Source organism: Mastacembelus armatus, chromosome 8, assembly GCF_900324485.2.
Source record: "Mastacembelus armatus chromosome 8, fMasArm1.2, whole genome shotgun sequence".
Classification (NCBI taxonomy): domain Eukaryota; kingdom Metazoa; phylum Chordata; class Actinopteri; order Synbranchiformes; family Mastacembelidae; genus Mastacembelus; species Mastacembelus armatus.
Genome location: NC_046640.1, coordinates 20,530,887 through 20,552,982, shown reverse-complemented (window position 1 = coordinate 20,552,982; position 22,096 = coordinate 20,530,887). Strand labels below are relative to the sequence as shown.

At 42.9% G+C, this 22,096-nt stretch overlaps 1 protein-coding gene across 4 annotated transcripts in view; it reads left to right on the top strand.

Annotated features, from left to right (window-relative positions):
• pvalb6 (parvalbumin 6) overlaps nucleotides 1-22,092 on the top strand; it is a 51,861-nt gene extending 29,769 nt beyond the window's left edge. For all 4 annotated transcript variants that reach the window (XM_026324847.1, XM_026324845.1, XM_026324846.2 and 1 more), the window contains 4 exons: nucleotides 19,318-19,383; nucleotides 20,204-20,336; nucleotides 20,432-20,541; nucleotides 21,455-22,092. In XM_026324847.1, coding sequence (XP_026180632.1) covers nucleotides 19,323-19,383; nucleotides 20,204-20,336; nucleotides 20,432-20,541; nucleotides 21,455-21,480 — 330 coding nt within the window. In that variant the 5' untranslated portion in view covers nucleotides 19,318-19,322 and the 3' untranslated portion in view covers nucleotides 21,481-22,092. The remainder of the gene's footprint in view (nucleotides 1-19,317; nucleotides 19,384-20,203; nucleotides 20,337-20,431; nucleotides 20,542-21,454) is intronic.
• The last annotated feature ends 4 nt before the right edge of the window (nucleotides 22,093-22,096 follow it).

Sequence of the window (22,096 nt, the reverse complement as noted above, 5' to 3'; positions counted from 1 at the left end):
GGACAATTGGTAAAATGCAGATAAAGGAGTGTTTGTTTGAGATGTGTTTCATAAAGGAGTGGACAGTCTTCAAGCACAGGGGACATTATTTTGCTCCAGCCTGTAATTGTACCAGGGTTGTTTCCTCAGCAGTGGCAGACGGCTGATAGTGCTGCAGGCTGAGGTGCTGATTCTCAGTGGGATCAACCATTTTACATTACACTTTTGTCACTATTCAAAAAAACGTTCTCAGGAAAGGAGAGCCCCTGTCTTCCACACAGCTAGGGGACTAATGAAGGACGCGTTAGCTCTACTCCAGGTGTGTTTTAGTCTGTACTGTTCTCTTGGTTCTGTTTCTAAAATTTGTGCTTGTCAGCATTGTTGCCTCACTGCAAGGTTTCAGGTTTGAATCCCACTTGACCCTGGGTTCTTTTCTGTGTGTGTGTCTTTCTGTGTCTGTGTGGGTTTTCTCCTCCGGTGTTTGTCTCTACCGTGTGTGTCAGCCCTGGTGGTCTGTCCAGGCGGACCCGACTCTCAGCAAAACTTACATTCGTACCATGTTTGTGCCTCTGGAAACCTCGGTTCAGTTTCTCTTCTTCTCATTTTGAGTTTTTGGTTGCAAAGTTTAAAGTTACCTCTCACCAGGGCTGTTAGCGCTGCGTAATTATCCAGGGATGATGAATGTAAACCTCACTTCAGCGTATCCTCTGGGCCACCGAGACACTAGTGTGACATAATGAACAGGCTGTTACACCAGCCTGAAGTGCCTTTGAGCAGTGCACTTAAACAGAATGAGACCTGTGGTGTACTGACTGTGGCACTGATGAAATAAGCTGTTAGTCTTAACTAGGCTGTCTCGTGCCTCTCACAGACAGTACGCAGTGACTCAGATCTCCATCAGCTCTCATTAAAATCAGCAGAAACACGCCTGCCTGCCACTGACCCTGTAGGATCCCTTGTGTTTTCTTTGGCTTAACGCTGTCGGCGCGTCACTCAAGTTGTCACGCTACAGGAAACAAAGCAGAACGGTGTGAAAAGACGAGTGGGAGGGGGAGGGGCAAAGGACCAGAGGTGTTTTTGTGACTGAGCAGCCAGGCTTCATATTTATGCGTAGACCACTCTTGTTTGTATGTGTAAACACAGAGACACGTCATGACCCCGTTTACTCAGAGCTCAAACCGTTTTTGTGTTGCACTGCCCCAAGTGCCACAGCAGCTTCACCAGTCACACACACACACACACACACACACACTGTGTGGGACAATGGACGTCTGTCTCATTTGACTGAATGTTTTCACCTGAACAAAGTCCAGTCAAACTGGACTCCTTCTCTTCAAAGCAAGCGAGGAAAAAACTGGCCTTACATCACACTGCTGTGAACCAGCCAAGCATGACGAAGACTGCAGCATTTTTAGCTGGGGGAGACACACACCCACCCACACACACACACAGTGGCCCTGCACCTCTTTAAAGACGCTCTGTAAATGAATCGTGGCTTTTTAGTTTTTCCATTGCATGAGTTCATCAGGGCAGCAAGAACATCGATGGATGAATTCATCAATGTCCATGAAAGCTGTATATGTGTGTAGCATTTCATTTCCAAGACAATAGAATAGTACACACAGTGTGTGTCGCAGCAAGCTTGCTTCACTGCATGTGTGCACATGTGCAGTACCTGCCCTGGTGCTCAGGGGTGCACGCATGCATATGCATATGTGTGTGTTTTGCAACAAGTCAACCTCCAGCTGTTTGTGATGCTTCTGTTTATTTCTGTCAGCAGATTGTCAGTGACAGGGTTTGTAGTGTCATTACTCCCATCATGGCGTGATGTTTTTTTAAAGTCTTTGTCTGTGGAGCACATGACGTTTTCAGTATTTTTCACTAGAAGATGGTTTCTCCTTTATGTTTGGAACTTGACCTGCTCTGTTTAGTGCTGGATGGAGGAACACAAGAGTCTGTCTCAGTGTTTATTATGGGTTTAAACATGACCGTTATCACCCTTCAGTTCATGACCCCGAGAAAATGCAAGTGCACGTACGTGCCAAGACTGAAACCGAGCCATCCTGTGTAACTGTTGTCTCATGAATATTAAATATTCTAATAATCTCATGCAATGACATCTTTAGTACAACAACTGAATGTCTGTAATGAGCAAAACTGTTGTTTAGCTGAGGTGGAGAGTTTATTATGTCTGCATTGTTTTGGTGGTTTCCTCTGCATCTTTGCCTGATTGAAATGATTAACGGGCCAATTTCCATTTTGTGATGTGCAGAAACTGCAATAAACCGGCCCTGCAGTGAGACTCACATAAATAGCATTATAAAAAGTAATTAATTCAAGAAAGTCTTCTCAGTAGTTGTAAATGTCTCACTGATTTCTGCCGCTAAAAGACGACTTTCATTCAGAACCTCCCATTTAGACGCAGCAACAACTTATAATGAACATTTTTACACCTCATTGAGCCCAGAGCTAAAATTATGTTTGGGAGCTATTGATGATGCTGTCTCTCTAATCAGCTAGATGAGTAAATCTGTTTGGACGGAGAAGAAGACAGAGGAGTGAGGGAGAGAGTGATGGTTCAGCAGAGGACCCAGTGTGAGTCCAACGGGACACTCAAAAACTTTGGACCACATATTCATATGTGTGCACATTCACGTGAAACCATACATTTGTGTTAGTATGCCTGTGTGCACTCGTAATGTATTCCCAGTCTTTTTTTTCCCAAGCTCATCCATTAGCAGTGGAGTAGTCCACTGTGCGTGTGAATCAGGTATCCTAGCAGAGGACGACTGGCTAAACATGACAGATAGCTTCTCTGGAAAGCAAGGAAAGAAAAAGGGAGGAAATGCTGGGCACAGGCTGGTGCGATGATGGGGCCATTGGCTGCTCACGGTGTGTGTCTGTGTGTGTGCAAGCCCCATCCCGGTCCCCCTGTGGTCATCACTCAGTGCACCACACCTGGAGTATAAGAACCCGTCTGCTGCAGCCAAATGATCCTGCCAGAGGGTGGAGGGCGGAGGAATGGAGAAAGAGATTAAAGGGAACAGAGGGAAAATCAAGGATTTAGGGCCGAGAGAATGGGAGGGGAAGGAAAATGCACCAGGAGAGGAGGATGATGCCACCGCATAGATGTGTGTTGGTAAAAGAAAATGAAAGCAGAAAATTAATGCCAGCAGGATTGGAGACTGGAAGCAGAGAGAGAGCATGGAAGGAAGGCCAAATGGGACCGAGTAGATGAACGGTGAGGCAGAGAGATAGATGATGGCGTTAATTTGGGTTGCAGGGGCGCTCAGTCTGCAGGATGGAAGGAGGAATTTAAGGAAATAATGAAATAAAGACGGAGTGAAGGAGCAGATCAGCAGTTTAGATAAAACAAAAACATGGATCCACTCTGCTGTCCAGTCTGACTGCAGCCCCAGTGCATGACACCACTGCACTCCTGGGGGGGGGGGTGGATAGAAGTTAAACCCAAGGGCACACCTCCCTCTCAAACTCATTCAGCCCAAAAAGCAGCTGTGAGTTTGTGAAGCTGACTGAGACAGACTGACGCAGTGTGTGATTAGTCTGCAACAGAAGGTTTTCTTTAGGTCGACTGTGTTTCAAACAAATGTTTAGAGTTAGAGAGCAGGTTCATATAAAAGGCCAAACAGCATTTTTGAATTTTTATCCCAAATCTGTCTCTTTACTTCTTCCCTCTGTAGCTTGTTTGTAAGAGCGAGTTCCTGAATGTCACCTGTGTCTTCTGCTCCATTTGTGGCAGTTTCATTCATAAAAATGTGACACGGGAGAAAAAGAAGCTTCAGGTCACAGATGGAAACAGCAACATAGAGAATATTACAAACCTGTCTCCTAGAGGTAAATACATTTAAAAGGAAACATAATTAAGTTTTATACTAACATATGGAGGAAATGTTGATCCATTTGGTTTTCCAGACAGTGTCCATCTGCAGACTAGTGAAATGCTGGTTATGCATGTTTAGACAGTGAGGTCCTTGAGGTCAGAGAAAGAAAGGTTCACAGTGCTCCTGTTGGCAGGAACTAACCACAGACCAGTGATTGGGCCAGTTCACAGAATTTCTTTGAGCAATCGATGAAAGAATCATTGAAAACTGAAATTTTTAAGCACGTGTGACTAAATGTGAAACCCTCAGCAGCTGTTTGAAATGTGAGATGACACTTGCCCATAGAGGCACAGCATCTGATATTTGTCTCACCTGGATAGAGAACAGGCTCATGATGAAATCAGAGGAACCATTACCTTGACAAGCACCCGGCTGGCACCTGGGCCCTGATGGTTCCTTGACAGGAGGAGAAGAGAGGTGGGCCATGGAGAGCAGATGATATGATGAAGGAAAAACTGAAGTTGCCCTTGTTTTTAGCAAAACTTAAAAAATCTCATCAAAAACTTCTTGCACTTGGAAATTGCTTCTTCCATAATGAGCAGGTTCCTGCTTGAACGGACATCACTCATGCTTTCCTTCCTCTTTCACGCCACCTCGTCTCCTTCCCACACCCCTCCCTCTGTCCAGCATCACATGCCTCACCTGATTACTCCCCCCGTCTGTCTCGGTATCTCCCTCTTCCTCCCTGCCCCTGCTCCTCACCTGTCTCATCTGTCACCCTCGATTCCATGTGAGGAGCTTCTATTGGCGGGGCCCAGTTGGAGGACTACTCCGACGGACATCCTCTGCGTGCGTGTCTCTGTGGGTGTGTGTGATGTGATTTGAGACATAATGAAAGAGGGAAAACGTGCATCTGTGTGTTTGTGTGTGTGTGTGTGTGTGTGTGTGTGTGTGTGTGTGAGACCTGATGTGTGTCTTAACTCCTGGCAGCTTCTATTAATATAATCAAGCAGGCGGGGAAGACGGGCGAAGCGCTGTTGAATGAATGATAAACTAACGGAGAGGGGATCAGAGGATTTCTCTTCACTCTCGCTCCCTTTGTTCCCTGCTCACTCCCTGTTTCACTTACCACCTAATCTGCCCTGCGTTCCCGTCGCCTCCGCTCTGCGAGATGAGAGAAGTCAGGGATCTTTGCAGTATTGCACAGTAGGAAGTACTGTATATCCTGCAGCTCCACACATACACTCATACAGAAAGCTTTGTGCGCACTGGCACAGCAGTGAAATGTGTAAGTGTGTGTGTGTTGACTCCCTTGGGTGCAGCCGTTACCCTTCAGGTGGTAACGACAAAGGTCAAAGTATTGATCATTATTCATTCTCACAACCCCTGTGAGTTTCTACAAACCTTGACGGTGAGGTGGGTTATGATGCCGCAGGGCTCTGCTGATTATTGCTGCTCATTAGGCTGAACAGTGATGGATCAGAAAGGACTCACACAACAAATAACACACACAGACACACAATCGTGTGTACACGCATGTGTCTACACAAACATATATCACATACCTGCTGAAATGTTACGGCTGAGTTAATCCACATCAGCAGTATGAGGTCAGAACAGTAACAGAGTCAGTGTTGATTATATTTAAGTTTATTTCCTTTACATGGGTTGCACGGTGGGTGGTGGTTAGCACTGTCGCCTCACAACAAGAAGGTTTCGGGTTCGAATCCCATTTGACCCTGGCGTCTTTCTCTGTGGAGTTTGCATGTTCTCTCCGCTGGGATCAGCTCCAGCCCCCCTGTGACCCCCGAACGATAAGGAAGAGATAAAGGATGGATGGATTTATAGTGACAGGTTAATGTAAAGGAAGTATTTGTGATAAGAGACTGTGGATGAGAGGAGGCCTAAGGGTGAGCTAGTGCAAAGCACATTTGGAGTAGGCTGTTTGATCCAAGGCAAGCTATGTATAAAGGCCTGGGAAAGGAAAGTGACAATAAAATTGAATCCTGAGGCTGTTGGAAGATCTTTTTTTTCACAGGGGAGCTCTGACAAGAAGCTTATAAGAAAAAAACTCCTCTCCTCTCCCCTCCTCTCCTCTCGATATATCAAATCAAAATATACCTGCCCTTATCGATGCTTATCATTGTTTTGGATTGTTGCAGTAACAGTAAACATAGATTTGCATAAAACCAGCATATTTGTTCATCCCTGCTATTAAAAACTTTGCTAATATCCCTTTAAGGCACTTTCAGAGCAGAATCAAGAGTTAACAACGGGCAGGTGAATAATCACCATTACATTTGTAATTGATTGACATCTATAATTAGCACTAAGCACTTTGTGTGCCACTTTAACATATGTGCCAGCTAATATTCTAAAATCCAAGATGATCCAGGTGAGTCTGTGTCTGCAGGCTTAGTTAATCAGGTCGTTCATGTCTTTCTGAAGAGGGAACAGTCAGAACAAGCCACTTTTTGAAAGATTTATCACGTCTGTTTCCCCCGAGAAGTTTTGAATGACGCAGAGTTTGTTCAAAGGCTTGTGACACCTAATACAAGCTGCACAATTGTAGCTACACTCTGCACTATCTCCCCCATGAAATGCACTGCAGCTAGTTGTCGGTGAACTCATTTTAATCCAGCAATTAAAACCAAACCAATTTCTGCTTTCCCAGGGTATGAAATTAAACACAATGACATTTTTCTTACAGTTAGATAAGACGACTTTGCATTTCTGGGCCCCACAGAGAGAAAACACAAGTGTCCCAACACTGGGCTGACTTCATTAAATCATCTTTACTGTCACTGCTGCTGCCTTCAGTGTCAGCACATAGCTCTGAATGCTCTTTTATCTACGTGTGCACTTAATAAGTCTAACAAGTCATGCCGCCATGGGACATTAGTGGGCAGTGGATCGATGCCCATGAGAGGCCAGTGCATTAACTTGACTTAATTATAGTCTCTCTCTATTGTCAGTCCCCTCCTCCAGCCCCTCATCAGCACACAGATACACTGCTAGTTTATCAGGTAGACCCAGCTAAAGCTAATAGTCTTACATTAAATCCCCCTTCATCAAGGGGATAATGGTTTTCTCCTCAAAGGAGGACTCAGCTGTATTGTCGTGTTGACAGAGGTAGTTTGTGTTGCTGTTGAACTCTGTATGTAGTGTTATACTGATGGGTGAATCTAGTTACCCTGTTTTTGTCAGTGAAGACAAGCTAAATCACAGAAACATCTCTCTGGACCGACCACACAGGAGATGTTTTGTTGTTGTTCTGCTTCGTTTGTCTTTCTCCATATAGCACTGAGGGGAAAAAAAAATGCTACCAAGGTCTCACAGACCTGAGCCCACAGGAGCTAACACTGTGTCTTCACCTTGATGCAGAGTGACAAATAGGCAGGTGCAGACTTGTTAAACCACAGAGCAGCAGAGCCATTGTGTTGTTAGTGACTCCTACAGACTTTAGTTGGTTGGCTCGGAGCGTTTGCGTTGTTGTTGCTCACCAAATGAAGATAACTGGCCAAACGTGCTAATAAAAACATGCACAGTAGCACAGAGTAACAGGTTGAAGACGAAAGAGGTGAAACACAATCTGGAGGCTCAGATTTAAACCAAAGCCACATCTGCACACATGCATGACTCCTATTCACAGTGCACTAATTAAGTCTTCAGCTTAACTTCTAATTGATTTGTGGATATAATGATGGTCTCTCCTCTTTGTCTTGTGTTGCCCTGAAGAATCCTGACTGAGTCCTTGACTGCAGTTACATATTAACTGCATTGCGGCTTAGTGCAAAGCAAACTGTTAGCCAATTAGCATAATGTGTGTTAATGGACCATTCACTTAGAAAGGATTCCTGAACTTATTGTGTCCATAAAGAGCAAATAACATCAGACATCTGCAGGATGAGGATGCAGAGCAGGTGCTGTTTTCTTCCGCTGTTACCGCTGTAATGTTTTTATAATGTGCAGCATTTAGTTGTGCGGTGATACCAAGTTGCCCTTGAATTAACAAAAGAAGGCATGAGCAACAGCCTGTTTGTGACAGTCATTGCTGCTTATTAAGCCTCTTTTCTGTGCTGATGTGCCACTGATGTTATTCAGGCTTCAGAGGGTTTAAGTGTTGAATAATCTTCAGATTTTGTCTTTTTATTGCCTGACACTAGTGATTTGTTGAAATTCAATATGTGTTGCTGCTCACATCCCACACATACACACACAAACACATTTTTCTCTACATTCAACTTCAAGGTCAAATGCTGCCTTGCTTGTTGATGGAGTAATTGTGCAGTATGTGTGCAGGTCGACACTGTGCATGCTTGTATACTGTACCTACTGTGAGAACAGCAATAGGGTTGTGTGCAGATTGTACTGTATGATGAGGTGTGTGTGTGCGTTGACTGCTTTTAAATCATGTTTTGCAGAACAAGTGCACCTCCTCCAGGGCCCTCAGTGACCACAAACACTATCTCCTCTCTAGACTTTAATTTCTTCACTCACCCCAAAAACTTCTCATTCTCACTTTTGTGTCCTTAGATCTTTATCTGTTCCTATTCTTCTTAACAGTTTCTAATAGTTATGCCTTACTCTCCATCTTTCTGTCTTGTGTCCTTATCCAGCAGCCCAGCTTCTTCCAATAATATATATCCCAACTCTAACCCTGTTTTTTTTTTTTTTTTTTAACTTACAGACTTTCTAATATTTGGTTAAAAAGTTCTGGGTATTTTTTTTCTCCTCTGCTCTCACTCTGTCTTTGAGAATTCATGTACTCTGGAGCTCATATTGCTTCTGAAGTCGGTCTCGACTATTCCCAGACACCTGTTGCCTGCGTTCACACTATGCTGCCCTCCAAGGCTGCAGCAGATACTGTGTGAACCACACAATCGGCCCCCAGCTCTCACCTCGACCCTGCACCTCACACACTGTAGCTGTCAGCAGCGTTCCCTAAACGGCATTGTGTTTTTATATCCATTATGTTTAGATTTGTTTAGGCTGATCATGTCTGCAGATTATGCATTATGCTGTTTGTATCATACGTATCAGAGCAGAACGTCCTCTAGTGTTTTCCGACTCAGCTCAGAAGTGTCCAGCTTCACTGTCCTTAGCAAGCAGCAGGAAAACCGTACTGACACACAAGATGACAGTCAAGATTTAGTGATGATATTCAGAAACGTGATAAAAACACTAACTGCTAATCTGATTGGATAGTTCCAACACTGTGGCACAGACACACACAGTCCTTTGTCACCACGTCCATGTGTCTTTCTCTAAATCACATCCAGCAAAGCCTCTTTTCTGGTGAGCAACCTTTGTGCTCCTCTTTTTGTCTTCCATCATCCTACAGTGTCTTATTTCTCTGGCAGGGCATCATTCCTCTGTGTGTATACAGACAAGTCAATCACTCTTTCTGTCTCCTCAGTCTCCTGGCATCTTTGTACTTCTGATAGACAGTATGTTCGCTGCAATCTCTGCAGACCCTGCGGCATGGAGCGTTCCCTTGCATCGAAACGTGCCTGATATGTGAGGCTGTACAGGATGGGATTATAAATGATTATTCTAAATGATCACAGAAGTACTGGGGGGAGATCTGTGTATTTACAAAAAGAGAACAATGATGAGATATGTGGCTCTTGCTGCATAAGCTTCACAAATGCACAGAAACAGCTTGTATTTAATATCAAGAGGAAATGATTCCTTTCTTCTCCTGTCTTGTTCTTTCAGATAGTATTCTCCATCCATCCATCCATCCATCCATCATCCATCCATCCATCCATCCATCCATCCATCCATCCATCCATCCATCCATCCATCCATCCATCCATCCATCCATCCATCCATGCATGCAGCATTTTTCCCCCCGTTCTTTGATTCTCTGCCTCATTATATTTCAGTCCAGCTCTGCCTTTCATGTTTCCCTCGCCATCCTCAGTCCACTGATTATTTTTCACACTGCATCTTTTCAGTGTGACAGAGATTCATGGTTAAAAAATAAATAAAATAGCTGAGAGACAGTAATACACATGGAGCTCACACAGATTTCTCACATGTCTGTATATGTGTGTGTACCTTTAGAAAGCATGGGCCAGGACCTATAGCAAATGTTATGTGTTTACATATTCCTTCTTATACCCTTGTTTCTGACACACCATAGAGATGATTTGTCCTTCTAATCATTAAAGGTACTAAAGTGCTGAGGACAGGTGAAGTCAGACACCTGCAAACTCTGTTCCCACTGCTGCTCAGCCCTTAAGCAGACGGTCTGATCCAGACACCTTCAGACTGAGTAATCTTAATTAAAATCCTCAATATCATGCCACTAACACTGAACTAAATAAGTTTCTAACATTAGCTATTGTCATATTTCCCAGTCCCTCTAAACCGAATTAATCTGACAGATTCCCTGATGTATGGAGTGGTAAATAAAACTAATGTCTTCATTTACAGACGATGTATCTGTTGAGCCTTTAAAACTGTCACTGTGAATGTTATTTTAGCTTGTGAAGCTGCAGGGCTTTTCTACATGCTACAGTGCCGTTGACACATAAAGAGTTTTACAGTGGTCAGGTGGTTCAGTGGATGGAAACACACCTTGTGTCTCTCTGCAGCCTTCACACAGGTTCACAATGTGCCTGCATTATGTTGTCTTACCTGGCTCCAAGGCATCTCCCTCTCCTGGATCCTGCCTCTGTTTATTATTCCACTTTTGCTCCTCTTCCTTACTCTTTATCCTCTCAGCTCATCTCAAGAATAACTTCCCTTTGTTTGAAACCTGCTTGGTAAGGAATTTACCTCTGCTGGAAAAACTAGATCAGAACATTTTATGGTAGGTCAAAAAAAAAAGACATGAAGAAACTGAGCCATAGTTAAAAAACATAGTATTGTTTTTTTTTACATTTGAAATGGAAAACGTCATTGGAAAACCTCCACAGTCTAAAGGTGTAAATGAAGCAGTCAGGATGGCGGTGAAGCGCTGCATTAATATGCCAGTCAGCACAGTCAGCTAGCTCACATAACCATTTGAAACGATCTCAAAAAACCTCATTATGAGCAGGAGTCCCATAACAAGAACAATCACACAAAGCAAGTGATGCAGAAAGAATCAAATAATCTAAGGCAGAGGCACAACTGGGGCTGCGAGTGTGGTGCTGCTGCTAAGTGGAGTTTGTCTTGATTATTAAATATGCCAGGTTGTCATTGTGAAGGGCTTCAAAATATGTCACTGAAGGTTTTCATTTAATCTTCAGTGACAAACCCTGATGGTTTTTCGTCTCAGGCCATAGCTGCACAGGCTTGGGTCAGATGAAACTTTACCCAAGATATGAATCTTATTTTTGGTCATTTTGCTTTGTCATCTCCACCCTCACGCCTGGTCCATGTCTCATCTAACATCAACACCCCCTGCTGAGATCCATTTTCACCATTTAGTCCTCCACTTCACTGCTCCCATGCCTGTTCTTTTGCTCTGTCAGCATTCCTCTTTAAATGTCTCCTCCTTCATCACTCAGCTCTCTCTACCTCCCAGCATCCCTTGTCACTACTCCATCACCTCCTGCTCCCATTCCCTCCCTTGCCAAGCCTGCAAGAGAAACCTTGGCACATCATGGGCTGAAGGTAAACCCCTCTGCGGCTCTTTGGCTGCTGGAGAAGGTGATAAATTTAGAGGAGTGCAGCAGTGATTGGAAAGAAGAAGGAATACAGAGAAACACTTGTCTTAAGGGCTGCATCTAAATTAGATAAAGCAGGTTAAGGGAGAGATGAAAGAGAAAGAAAATGGTTAAAAAGATTTAGGACTTTGAGGGGAAGGTTTTTGAATTTGACTGGGAGTGTTGTCCTAGTGCAGATTTATAGAGAAGAATACGAGCAGAGGATTGAAAGAGACGGAGAGTTTTAAAGGCAAGTTTAATATTTCTGCTCAGATTGAGCTCTCATAGGTCGGTGTTTGTCAGTCTCTTACTAACGGCCTGTCCGATTGTTTTAGTCGGCCCAGGAAATATCATGCACATTTTTGATCTGCCAGCTCTGTGGTTTGTTACAGCGACAGAAAGATCGAGGCTTGAGTCAAAAGAAACCATTAATGAGTGTTGGTGGAAGATGGGAAGTAAAATGTACTTTGAGCTCTTCAAAATAATCTGATGAATGAAACAGTCCCAGCTGGTGCATAGTCGGGAAATATAATAATCTCTGAGAGGTGCAGTCAGTTTTAATTAGCACTGATAATTTAACTAGACTAAGTTAGAACAGCAGAACAGAAGAACATACAGCATTTACAGTGAAGACAAACTCCAATCTTATTTCAAACAGCTGTTTACCAGGCTGAGAAGATGGTGTGTAGTCATCTGCGGCGGCTGTGTAAACACCATGTTTCACCATCAGAGTGCTTTTAATTTAATTATTTTAATTACAATCTAATGCTGGATTACTTGCATTAATCATTTTTATTTGAGGGCAGTCACTGGCATGTGAAAGATTCTACGAAAAGATTTTAAGATGAAGCTATACAAAGATAATAATAAAGCTTTGCCGCTTGTAAACAGCAATAAAACATCTGAAGATTGATAGATGTCTCATAAATGCAGAACTGTGGCAGTAACTGAGCTCACAACACCTGTTCTTCGCAGCAGAGAACACCAGCCCCTGTTTTAATGTCTCACACCCACAATTTGCCCCTTTCCTCAACTCATGCTCAGACCCAGGAACACATAAATCCATCCCCTCCAATAAAACATGTTTATGGTGTTCACGTACAGACAGTAACCTTAAGTCTCGTATCGGCCTCTCCCAACCAAAGCTTTATATGTGTCGGGGTGAGACGTTCCTTGGCAATACCACCGGTGCAAACAGCTGATATTTGCTGATCTATAATCACTACACATCTATAACAAGCCTCAGGGAGGATTTCTGGCCTGGCTGTGCTGCACTGTCCCCAGGGGATGTACCGTATAGCCTGCAGGTTCCTGTTTTATTGTTGGGTTAGTGATGAAGAGCAGCGTGCCTCAGTGAAGTGATTTCACTGCAAAGTCACTGCACGGCCTTCACAGAGGACCGTGGAGGTTTTCTGCACATTTTAGCATCGTTATTACTTCCAGACAGAACTGAGGAACGTATCAGTAAGTGTCAGCCAGAACCTTTCAGGGTCCAGTCACAGTCTGAAGTAGCAACAAGTAAGCATGTGGGCCCTGTCAGGCTTTGGCTTTGCCTGCTTCATGTCAACTTTTACGTTTAAAGTAGTAACTCAGCCTTACTGCTACGTACGAGGAGTTAACTGTCTCCTTAAATACAGTAGCTTATATTCATTAGTGGTGTTGCAGGTTAAGTTAGAAACAGCTTATCTAGTAGTGCTGAGTAGTTTGCTTTAGTATTTCCATGCAGATGTAGACATGCACAACAGGCTTCTGAGTTCGGGCTAATGTTTGGCACGTTCTGCTGTTATTGGATTTCAAGATTTGAGTCTGGCAGCGTTACCAAAGACAGACATCAGTTAATGGTAATCTTAAAAAAACCCTTCATCTTGTTTATTTGGAAGCATTTTGGAAGCTGCCTTCTTGTCTGGGAAATGCATCCACAGCCTCAGTCTTTTAGCATAATATCATAGCTACAGCAATTATAGCCGTTATAGACCCTTTTTACAAGATTAGAATCTGAAAATGACTCAGCTGGAAACATGAAAAGGGGCTAATGTTAGCATTAGCTGGGTGGTCCACCAGTGACGTCTCAGCTGTTAAAACCTGCAGTCGGTGACTATAAATGAGAAACCGTTATCATTTTAAAGAGCATATATAACATTGTGTAATGAAAAGCTGGTGTTCAGGTGTAGCAACAGTAAGTGCGAACACTGAGCTCGGCCAAACAAGGGTTTGTCTTGCTACCACCTGAAAACCATAATGTTTTATATTAGGGAAAGTCAAAGAACACCAGCGGTAAAGACAGAGGAGCTCGGGTCTTATGATTTGCCACTGATGATGCCTTAAAGGAAGATATGAAAAGATGAGAAGTAAAAGCCAAAATGAAAAGTTTAAGAGAAGAGAGACATAGAGAGGCAAAGAGAAGGAGAGAGATCGGATCAGAGGGGGATTAGAGGACAGAGCGAAGCCCCTCGGGTGGGAGGTGTGAGAGAAAATTAGGTGGAGAAATCAAATGGCTGCAAGGAACGAAGGTTATAGAAGGAGGGAGGGGTGGGAGAAATGGCGAGCATAAGAAAAGAAGTGATGAGAGGTGGAGATTTATGATATTCATAGTAATGTTTGATTAGCATGAGTGCAGCCGGGAAAGCGAGACGGCTGGGCCCTGCACTGAACTGGGCTCCATTTCTCATCCTAAAATAGTTGGAGAAGTAGAAGTCACATATAAAACAGAGCAGGGCCTCTGATCTTTCACTGGACCTCCCTCCTGCACCTTCCTGGTCCCTTCACCACCTCAGCACCCATCAGCCAGTCACCAGGTAAGAGGACAAAATAAAGCAAAGACACTGTATCACCTGCAGCAAGAGACGGGTTCACATTCACATTGACATCACTGTAGTTCTCCAGGTCTTGGTGTTGTTTGTAATGCAGCGATAGATCAAACTAACAGAAAGGCTGATGGAGAAATGTGATGAAATGCTCTTTACTTTCTTTTATACTCTCTCTTATCGACTGAGATTAGATTTAGATAAAGAGACACTATATCAACAAGAAATTGCTTTCTGCTAGAAATGCTTTGTTGCCAAAAAGGACATAGATATAATTTTACTTGTGATATTTGTCAAGGTCAAATTTTAATTACACTTAATGAGATTGAATACAGTCTCGCATCCATGCTCCAGGTAGCAGCATTAAAAATGCTGATGCGGTAAAAGACTGAAGCTGCTCTTGAGAATAAATTTCTGTGTTTATGATTCCTTGGCTGATCCCAGATCTAAAAAAAAACCCGCTGCATGTACTCCAACAGTACCATGAATATTTATGGACAGAACAATACTTAAGTGGAGGCCATCTCAGTTAATTAATGAAGAGGATGCGGAATATTTTGTTTGTGTGTCACAGTGAATTATGTATGTTTTTTTAACAGGCTCTGATGCTTTTAATGACAGATTAAATGGAATTTACATCTTTAATTTGTTTTTAATATTTTATGCAAATATTAAAATTGCTTTCATCTCATATGTGTCTTTCAAAGTCATCCCATTAGAGTCATTAGATTATGAATCTTGGCAGGATGCTTATACACTCACTCCATAGAAATATGACGCCAAGTACTGATATACTGTAGTATATCTTAACTACTACTGGATGGATTGTTGTGAAATAATCATGTTCCTCAGAAAAATATTGACCCACGCTTCCTCCAGTGCCGCCATGAGGTTGACATTTTTGTTTTGTTTAGTTATTAATATGATTAATTGATGGGACTTCGGTGATCCCTTTTGTCTTGAGCCAACACCCGGTTGAAAGTTAGTTTAATTTCTAGCTCACTAGAAAACTGTACTCTGTTCAGCTATGGCCACACACACACACACACACACACACACACACACATATAAAAGGCTATTGTGTTATTGTGTTGGCAGACTACAGCTGTGTGGTTAAGCTTTCTTGTCCTGTACCTGCCAGAGGATTAGTCAGTGGACAGTGGTGATAACAGCGTGATCATCCTCAGGCCTCTGCACTACTTATCAAATCCATTTCTTCTTTGCTGTTTGTCTGTGTGAGCATGTGTGTTCGTTTTTACACAAACACCATTGTGCTCCCTATCAGCAGCTCAATAAAATCAATAGACAATGTAATGCACACTGGAAACAGAGCTCTGCCTACATTCAACCCCTGAGCTGATTCGAAGACCAACTGTGCAGATAAGTACCAATTCATATGGAAAACCACCGGGGCCTCTTCCCATTCGAGTGGCTCTTATTCTTCTCATGTAATCTGCAACTACATGAAGCTTAATTAGTTCCCTTTAAGGATGACGTGTTGAATGTTACAATCATTTCTAAATAAGCCAAATGCCAAGATGTTACTTCTACTTTCTCCTCTGCTACAACCTGTGGATCTGTTATTTATTTCTGACTTCATTTATTTTAATTTCTCTGTTGCCAACAGCAGAGAAAAGCTTAGTTTACCTAAACCACAGTGGACTCCATCCTGTGAGGTTGTAAACGATTATTTACAGATGTGCGATTATAAAAGGCTTCTAGGAGAAACGATTAAATTATTAAAGTGCACTTAAGCTAGTTTGTCTAAAATGAATAATATAACACTTAGAGTTAATTGTACAGTTTAATACTTTGTCTTTCTGTCACAGTACAATTCAAAGTTTATTTAAAATAGTACTACAATGCTAATTTGAGTTTGAGTTTATTTTACTGTGAGTCTTTTCTGGCAGCTGCACAGTTTTCATACGGAGAAGTCAAAACAGAAAAAATATTGTTGACCTCAGTTTAAACTTAACACAGTATAAATCCTGAAGGTTGTATGAGTCAGAGAACAACGATGAATCCACAAAACAACGTTTATTGTTCAGTGGCTGGTTACAGCACTGACACAGCAGCGTTAAGGAGGAAAAACTCACCACACAATACCATCAAATCCTATTTGTGTAGAGGACAGTAGTTCACAAACTCTACACAATGATCCCGAGGAGCCATATTTGTTTGCAGTATCACTGTTTCCCCTTTTCTTCCTTTGCTGTGACTCTCTATCTGTGTGCTGTGAGTCATTTTTATGGTTTTCCTTAAACATATATAAAGTCAGATGGGAGCAAGGGGGTAGGGTTTCTTGAAAGACAAGTGAATTCTTCTCTCTCTGTAACACACATAAACACTTGACTCCGTGCACACACACACATTCACACACATTCACACACTCATGCAGCAGTTACAATAGACCAGGGACTTGGCAGAGCAGCAATCTGGGTTAGGTTTCCCACACCGAGCGTGACCATCAGGGCTCTTATGGAGGAAGCACCACCTTCACATATTTGTCCGTCTCAAAGGGCTCATATGTTGGAGGGACATCATCAGTTTCCTGTTGACATCTGTGAAACTGTATTTTCCTCTGTTCCACGTTGAGAAAGGCTGTTTTTCTGCCTCTGCCCTAGAAATGCTGATTCCTTATGAGTTCAGACGAGAAGTAAACAGCACACTGGAGGGGCAGGCAAAACAAGGACATTTAGGCTGGAGATGGCAGAGATAGTGGTTATAGACAATGGCTGCACCTAAACAATAAGTGCATTATACCAGCAGTGCCGTGCAGCAGATAACCTTGGTGGTGTCTGATGCTCGTATCGCACCAGATTCAGATGGAGTTTGAAAAAGAGAAAAGATTGCTCTGATATTGATTACTTAAGAAACAGTTGCTTTGAAAGGCAGCCACTCAGCCTGCGGGACCTGCTCTGGGCAGGTCATCTGGGGAGATGCAGCTCACCTGATCCTCCTCTGTCATATTTTCCTCCCTGGCTTTTTATTTCAGTTTTGGCCAAGTCCATTGTGTGAGTCAGTTGTTTTCTCCCATTAGCTTTTGGTAGCAGCCTCTAATGGTCTAATTTATCTCTTAAAGTTGCAGTGAAGCAGGGAGAGAGATATTCTCGGGATCATGCACATGGTTTTCTGGGGGTAATGGACCCACTGGTTTCCAGTGAAAATGAACCTGCCTGAGGGCTAAAGCTGACTGTGTATTTCACCATATTAGGAAGATGTGCTTCCACCCTTTCAAAGAAAATAGTTCAGCACAAAACATCTACTCATTTTACCATCTCAGTTTTTGAAGGTACATAAACTTTATGTAATGTGTTAATTAGTGAGCTGTACAGGTGCTGATAGCAGATGTCATGTATACAGGCATCATAAGCCTGATCAGCACAAACACAACTGGTCTTTATTTGTTGCTTTAAATAAATCAGCAGGGTTTGCTTTACGCCGCTCTGCCAGCAGCACACTGACTGAGATATCTCCGTAAGTCAATCTTCCCCTCCTCATTTCACGGTAAATTGTTTCTTTTCCCATTGGACACCTTTGTAGTAAAGGTCAGAGAAGGAGGTTGTGCTTTGGTAATAATAAGTGTGTTCGGTATCGATCTGTGTGTGCAGCTGTGCGTTACCGAGGCTCCTCTCCAGACGCTCACACATCAGTGAAGCTGACACTGTGGTTAACAATGCATTCATCTGTTAGTAGTTTACACCCAACACACTTAAAGATCATTATGTTGTTAAGCGTGGACATGTACTGCGTCTCTTAATGTTTTTAAATTACATATATGAATATTTCAAATATGATCTTCCTCAGATAAGCTCCCTGAGGTTATTAACTGATGATTTATATTAATGACATCTGTGTTTTTGTGGATATTAACCTTTAATGCGTCCAGCTAAGGGCACAGTGTGGCAGATAACATTAGAATAGTTAAAGTGCTTAAGACATGATGCAGCAAAATATTAGCATGGGTGATTTCTAAGCAGCGTGCAGACAACGCAGACTGTATTTCTAACAGTGAGAAGGGCAGAGCGATGATATTGACCAGCTCAGCATTATGTGCTGCACACAGGAAACACAATCCAATGCACATCAATCCAGGGCTTATGTGTTTTTATGCTTTTATACTCATAAACTAACTGGTGGATAGATTCATTTAACCTCCGAGAAAGGTTATTAAAGCAGCTCAATGAGTGGTGTGTGTGTGTGTGTTGTGTGTGTTTAGGTAGAGGTGAGGTTTGTGCGAATGAATTGTCAGTCCCCTCCAGACCACAGAGAGCAAAGTGAAATCAAAGCACCCCGTCCTTCAGTCCACATGTCACCCACCTGTTCTTGACACCGCATCACTGAAGAGCCCGCTGCTTGTTTGAAGACCTTGTGTGTGTGCGGTTCTGAGTGTGTGCACGCTGTATACGTGTGCTTGCAGGAGCAACAGAAGGGAGGAGCACATCGGTCAAAGTCAAGGGAAGGTGACAGCTTCATGAGCAGCAATCAGGTTCAGTCACACACTGAGTGAAAAGCCAAAGTGATGTTAAGTACTGGGCTCCCCTTTCCCAGTGTGAGGGACAAGAAGATTCTCTGTGTGGACTGGACTGACAAACTGAATTGTCCTGTGTTATTTCAGACACAGCAGACGCCACAGACGACCTGTCAAAGCTCAGCTAACTCGGCCTCCGACCCCGTGCCCCGCGTTCCCGAGCTCAGTGATATCACTCAGATGAAATGGTGCTTGTTCTGTCCATGTGTCCTGCTTCTTCATTCTAATATTTTCTTTCAGTCTCTTCTTTAACTTTGATGACTTCGACCAACATTGTCCTGTCGTCTTCCTCCACCTGAGTCACGTTTCCTTCCTCCTCTCTCCTCCGCTGTCTCTGATTCACCCCATCACTCATCACCTTCTTCCCACATGTCCTGGTTTCCTGCTCCATTTCCAGAGCGTCACCAGTGTAACAGGAGAACGTCACAGAGTTCTCGTCCTGCGACCTTGTTTTTAACCTTGTCCCCTCTCTGTGTCCCTGCCCCTGTCTCCTTTTTATCATCTCTCTTCTCCAACAGCCAAGATGGCAATGAGCAGGATCCTCAACACTGATGACATCAAGAAAGCTCTAGATGCATTTGCAGGTAAAGGAGCAGGTAGCACCAACACTCAGCTGTGTTTTTGGGCACCACACAACCACACATACAAAAAAAAAGTTCATTACTTTCATTTTTCAATTGGCCCAAAATCCAAACCACAACCACTCATCATGTTTGTTTTCTCAGCACTATCTCTTCTCTTTAGAGATGCATGTTCCAAGGTGGTTAAAGACCATTAAAGAGCTCCAGCTGTGAATGGACTTGACCCAAGCTAAAGTAGTTTATTAGGCAAAAAATCATACTAATGAAAACTTCTGTTTCCTTGTATACCTGTAGGCCTAGTTAGTGCGTTTGCTCTTCAGACAGACAGGAGGTAGTTAAAGCTCCATGACCTACAACTGATGGGTCCTCAGGCAAACCCCTGTTCTCAATCTATAACTGTCACACTGTTAAACTGTCACATTATGACTATTAATTTCTGCCTTTGGGCTCGTCACAGGACAAGAAACTTTTAGAGTAGTAAAGTAGAACTGAACTGTGATGGATTTCGTCCTCATTATTAGAAAATGTGTAACTTTATTTACGACAATAGAAATCCTTCTTGGCCCTGTGATGGACTGGTGATGGTCCAGGGTGTACCCCTGCCTTCCACCCAAAGAGAGCTGGGATAGGCTCCAGCAGATCCCTGTGACCCTGGTTAAGGAATAAGCGGGTATAGATGATGGATGGATGGATGGAAATCCTTCTTTTGTAAAGACGTAAAGCATTTCATCAGGTGTCAGTGGGTGTGAAGAGGTGCATCCAGGCTTAAAGTTGTGGAGTTTAGAAGTTGTGCGTCTATATTTTGTTCTTTACGTGTGTGCAGTTGCTGACTCCTTTGACCATAAGAAGTTTTTCGAGATGGTGGGTCTGAAGACCAAGTCCGCTGACGATGTGAAGAAGGTCTTCACGGTGCTGGACGCTGACAACAGCGGCTTCATAGAGGAGGAGGAGCTCAAGTGAGACGACACACATGACGGAGTAAATGATTTCAATTCACGCAAAACCGAAGCGCTATGACACAGATCCTTCCTGCTTGTCTGTCTCTGACCAGATTCGTCCTGAAGGGTTTTGCCAAAGATGGCAGGGACCTGACAGACAAAGAAACCAAAGCATTTTTAAAAGCAGCCGACAAGGATGGAGACGGCAAGATTGGAGTCGATGGTAAACCCCAACATCTGATTACATCAGTGGCAGTGCACACAAATAAATAGTGTTTTCCTGTGGCACTTGTTTAATTGTTCAGCAATGAAAACCAGTGGGAAGACTGAGCCAATCAGAAAAACCTGCAGTTTCATTTTATAGTGTCATTTTGCAACAACAGCCTCATTTGAGCAATTTATTCTACACGTTGCATCTTTTTGCTTCAGTGTCCAAATGAACTGACCCACAGAGTCTGTGGAGTTTGACCCAGTGTGTTTTTTTAGTTACTCAGTCATGAATCCAAAAACAACACACTGACTGTGTGTATGATTCAGTAGAGGAACGTGCTGAGGGGTGGTATGTCCGACTGTTTCAAAAAAGAAATGAATATAAATTATTTTAACAGTGAAAGCAGCATTTTCCAAAATTCTTCTAAACGTATGTTGTGTCGTTTCACTGCAGCTATTGATAAACCATTATTAGCACTGTAATGGCTAATGGCTGAGAGGCAGCAGCTCTCCATTCATTCTGTTTTTGCTTCATCTCTTAGTTGGTTTAGATGTGCTGAACATGCATATGTTACACATTAGCAGTATGATACATTTAACTTTATCATAATAACTACTGGCTGGTGAAAAAGGCCATTATCTTTCATGAGAGAGATAATGTTCAGTCCCTGCTTGATATTTCCATATGGCTCATAGAGTTTTTAGACTATTTCAAAGCCCCAGAGGAAATAGATGCAGAACTAAAATCCCTTCTTTTGTATTTCCAGGTGACAGGGAAAAAGCCTAATCATTTTTATACAGTCCCAGACTCCATAATTTGCACTTTGAATATTGAGCAAAAGCTTTGAAAGTCATTTTACAGCTATATATCTTTAAACACATGGAGAAAATAACTGATAGCTTTTCTTTCTCTTCTTCTCTTGCAGAATTTGCTGCCCTGGTGAAAGAATAAACTCTGCTAGTGTGACTGACTAGCACTTTAAGGTCACCTCTGAACCACCACCACCACCACCACATCCTGACACAGTCTGCTGACCCTCTTTGTCCCTCCCCAGCACCCACCACCACCCCACCTGACTCCCACACCACTAGACTGCAGACACACTCCTCTTCCCGCTCCCCACTGCTTCTTTACTAAGTGCAGTGCTGCGCTATAGGAAGTAGGCCGTGGCGTGTTACCTCCCTTTACACCCACACATGCCCTAATACCCCTATTTGTTTGATCCTTTTTATACAAAATGTTCTTTTTTCTGTTTATGTAGATATAAAACATGTCTGCAGGAATACACCTCTCATCTTAAATCATAACGTAGATTAAAGGAAAACAGATATTATAAGAGAAAGTATCCTTTCCTTTTGTATTTCTCACTGGCCAACACTTCCTCTCACTTTTCCTGCATCTTTCTCCCTTTTTCTGCTTCTCTCTTCCCTGTCAGTTTCACTTTCGGCCCTTCCTGCATTCACAGCCCTATATCAGTCACCCCATCCAAGCACCCATCTGTCTCTCCATTCTTTTCTCCTGTGGTATTGAGCTATTGTAAACATACCAAAAGAAAGAGGTCAAACTG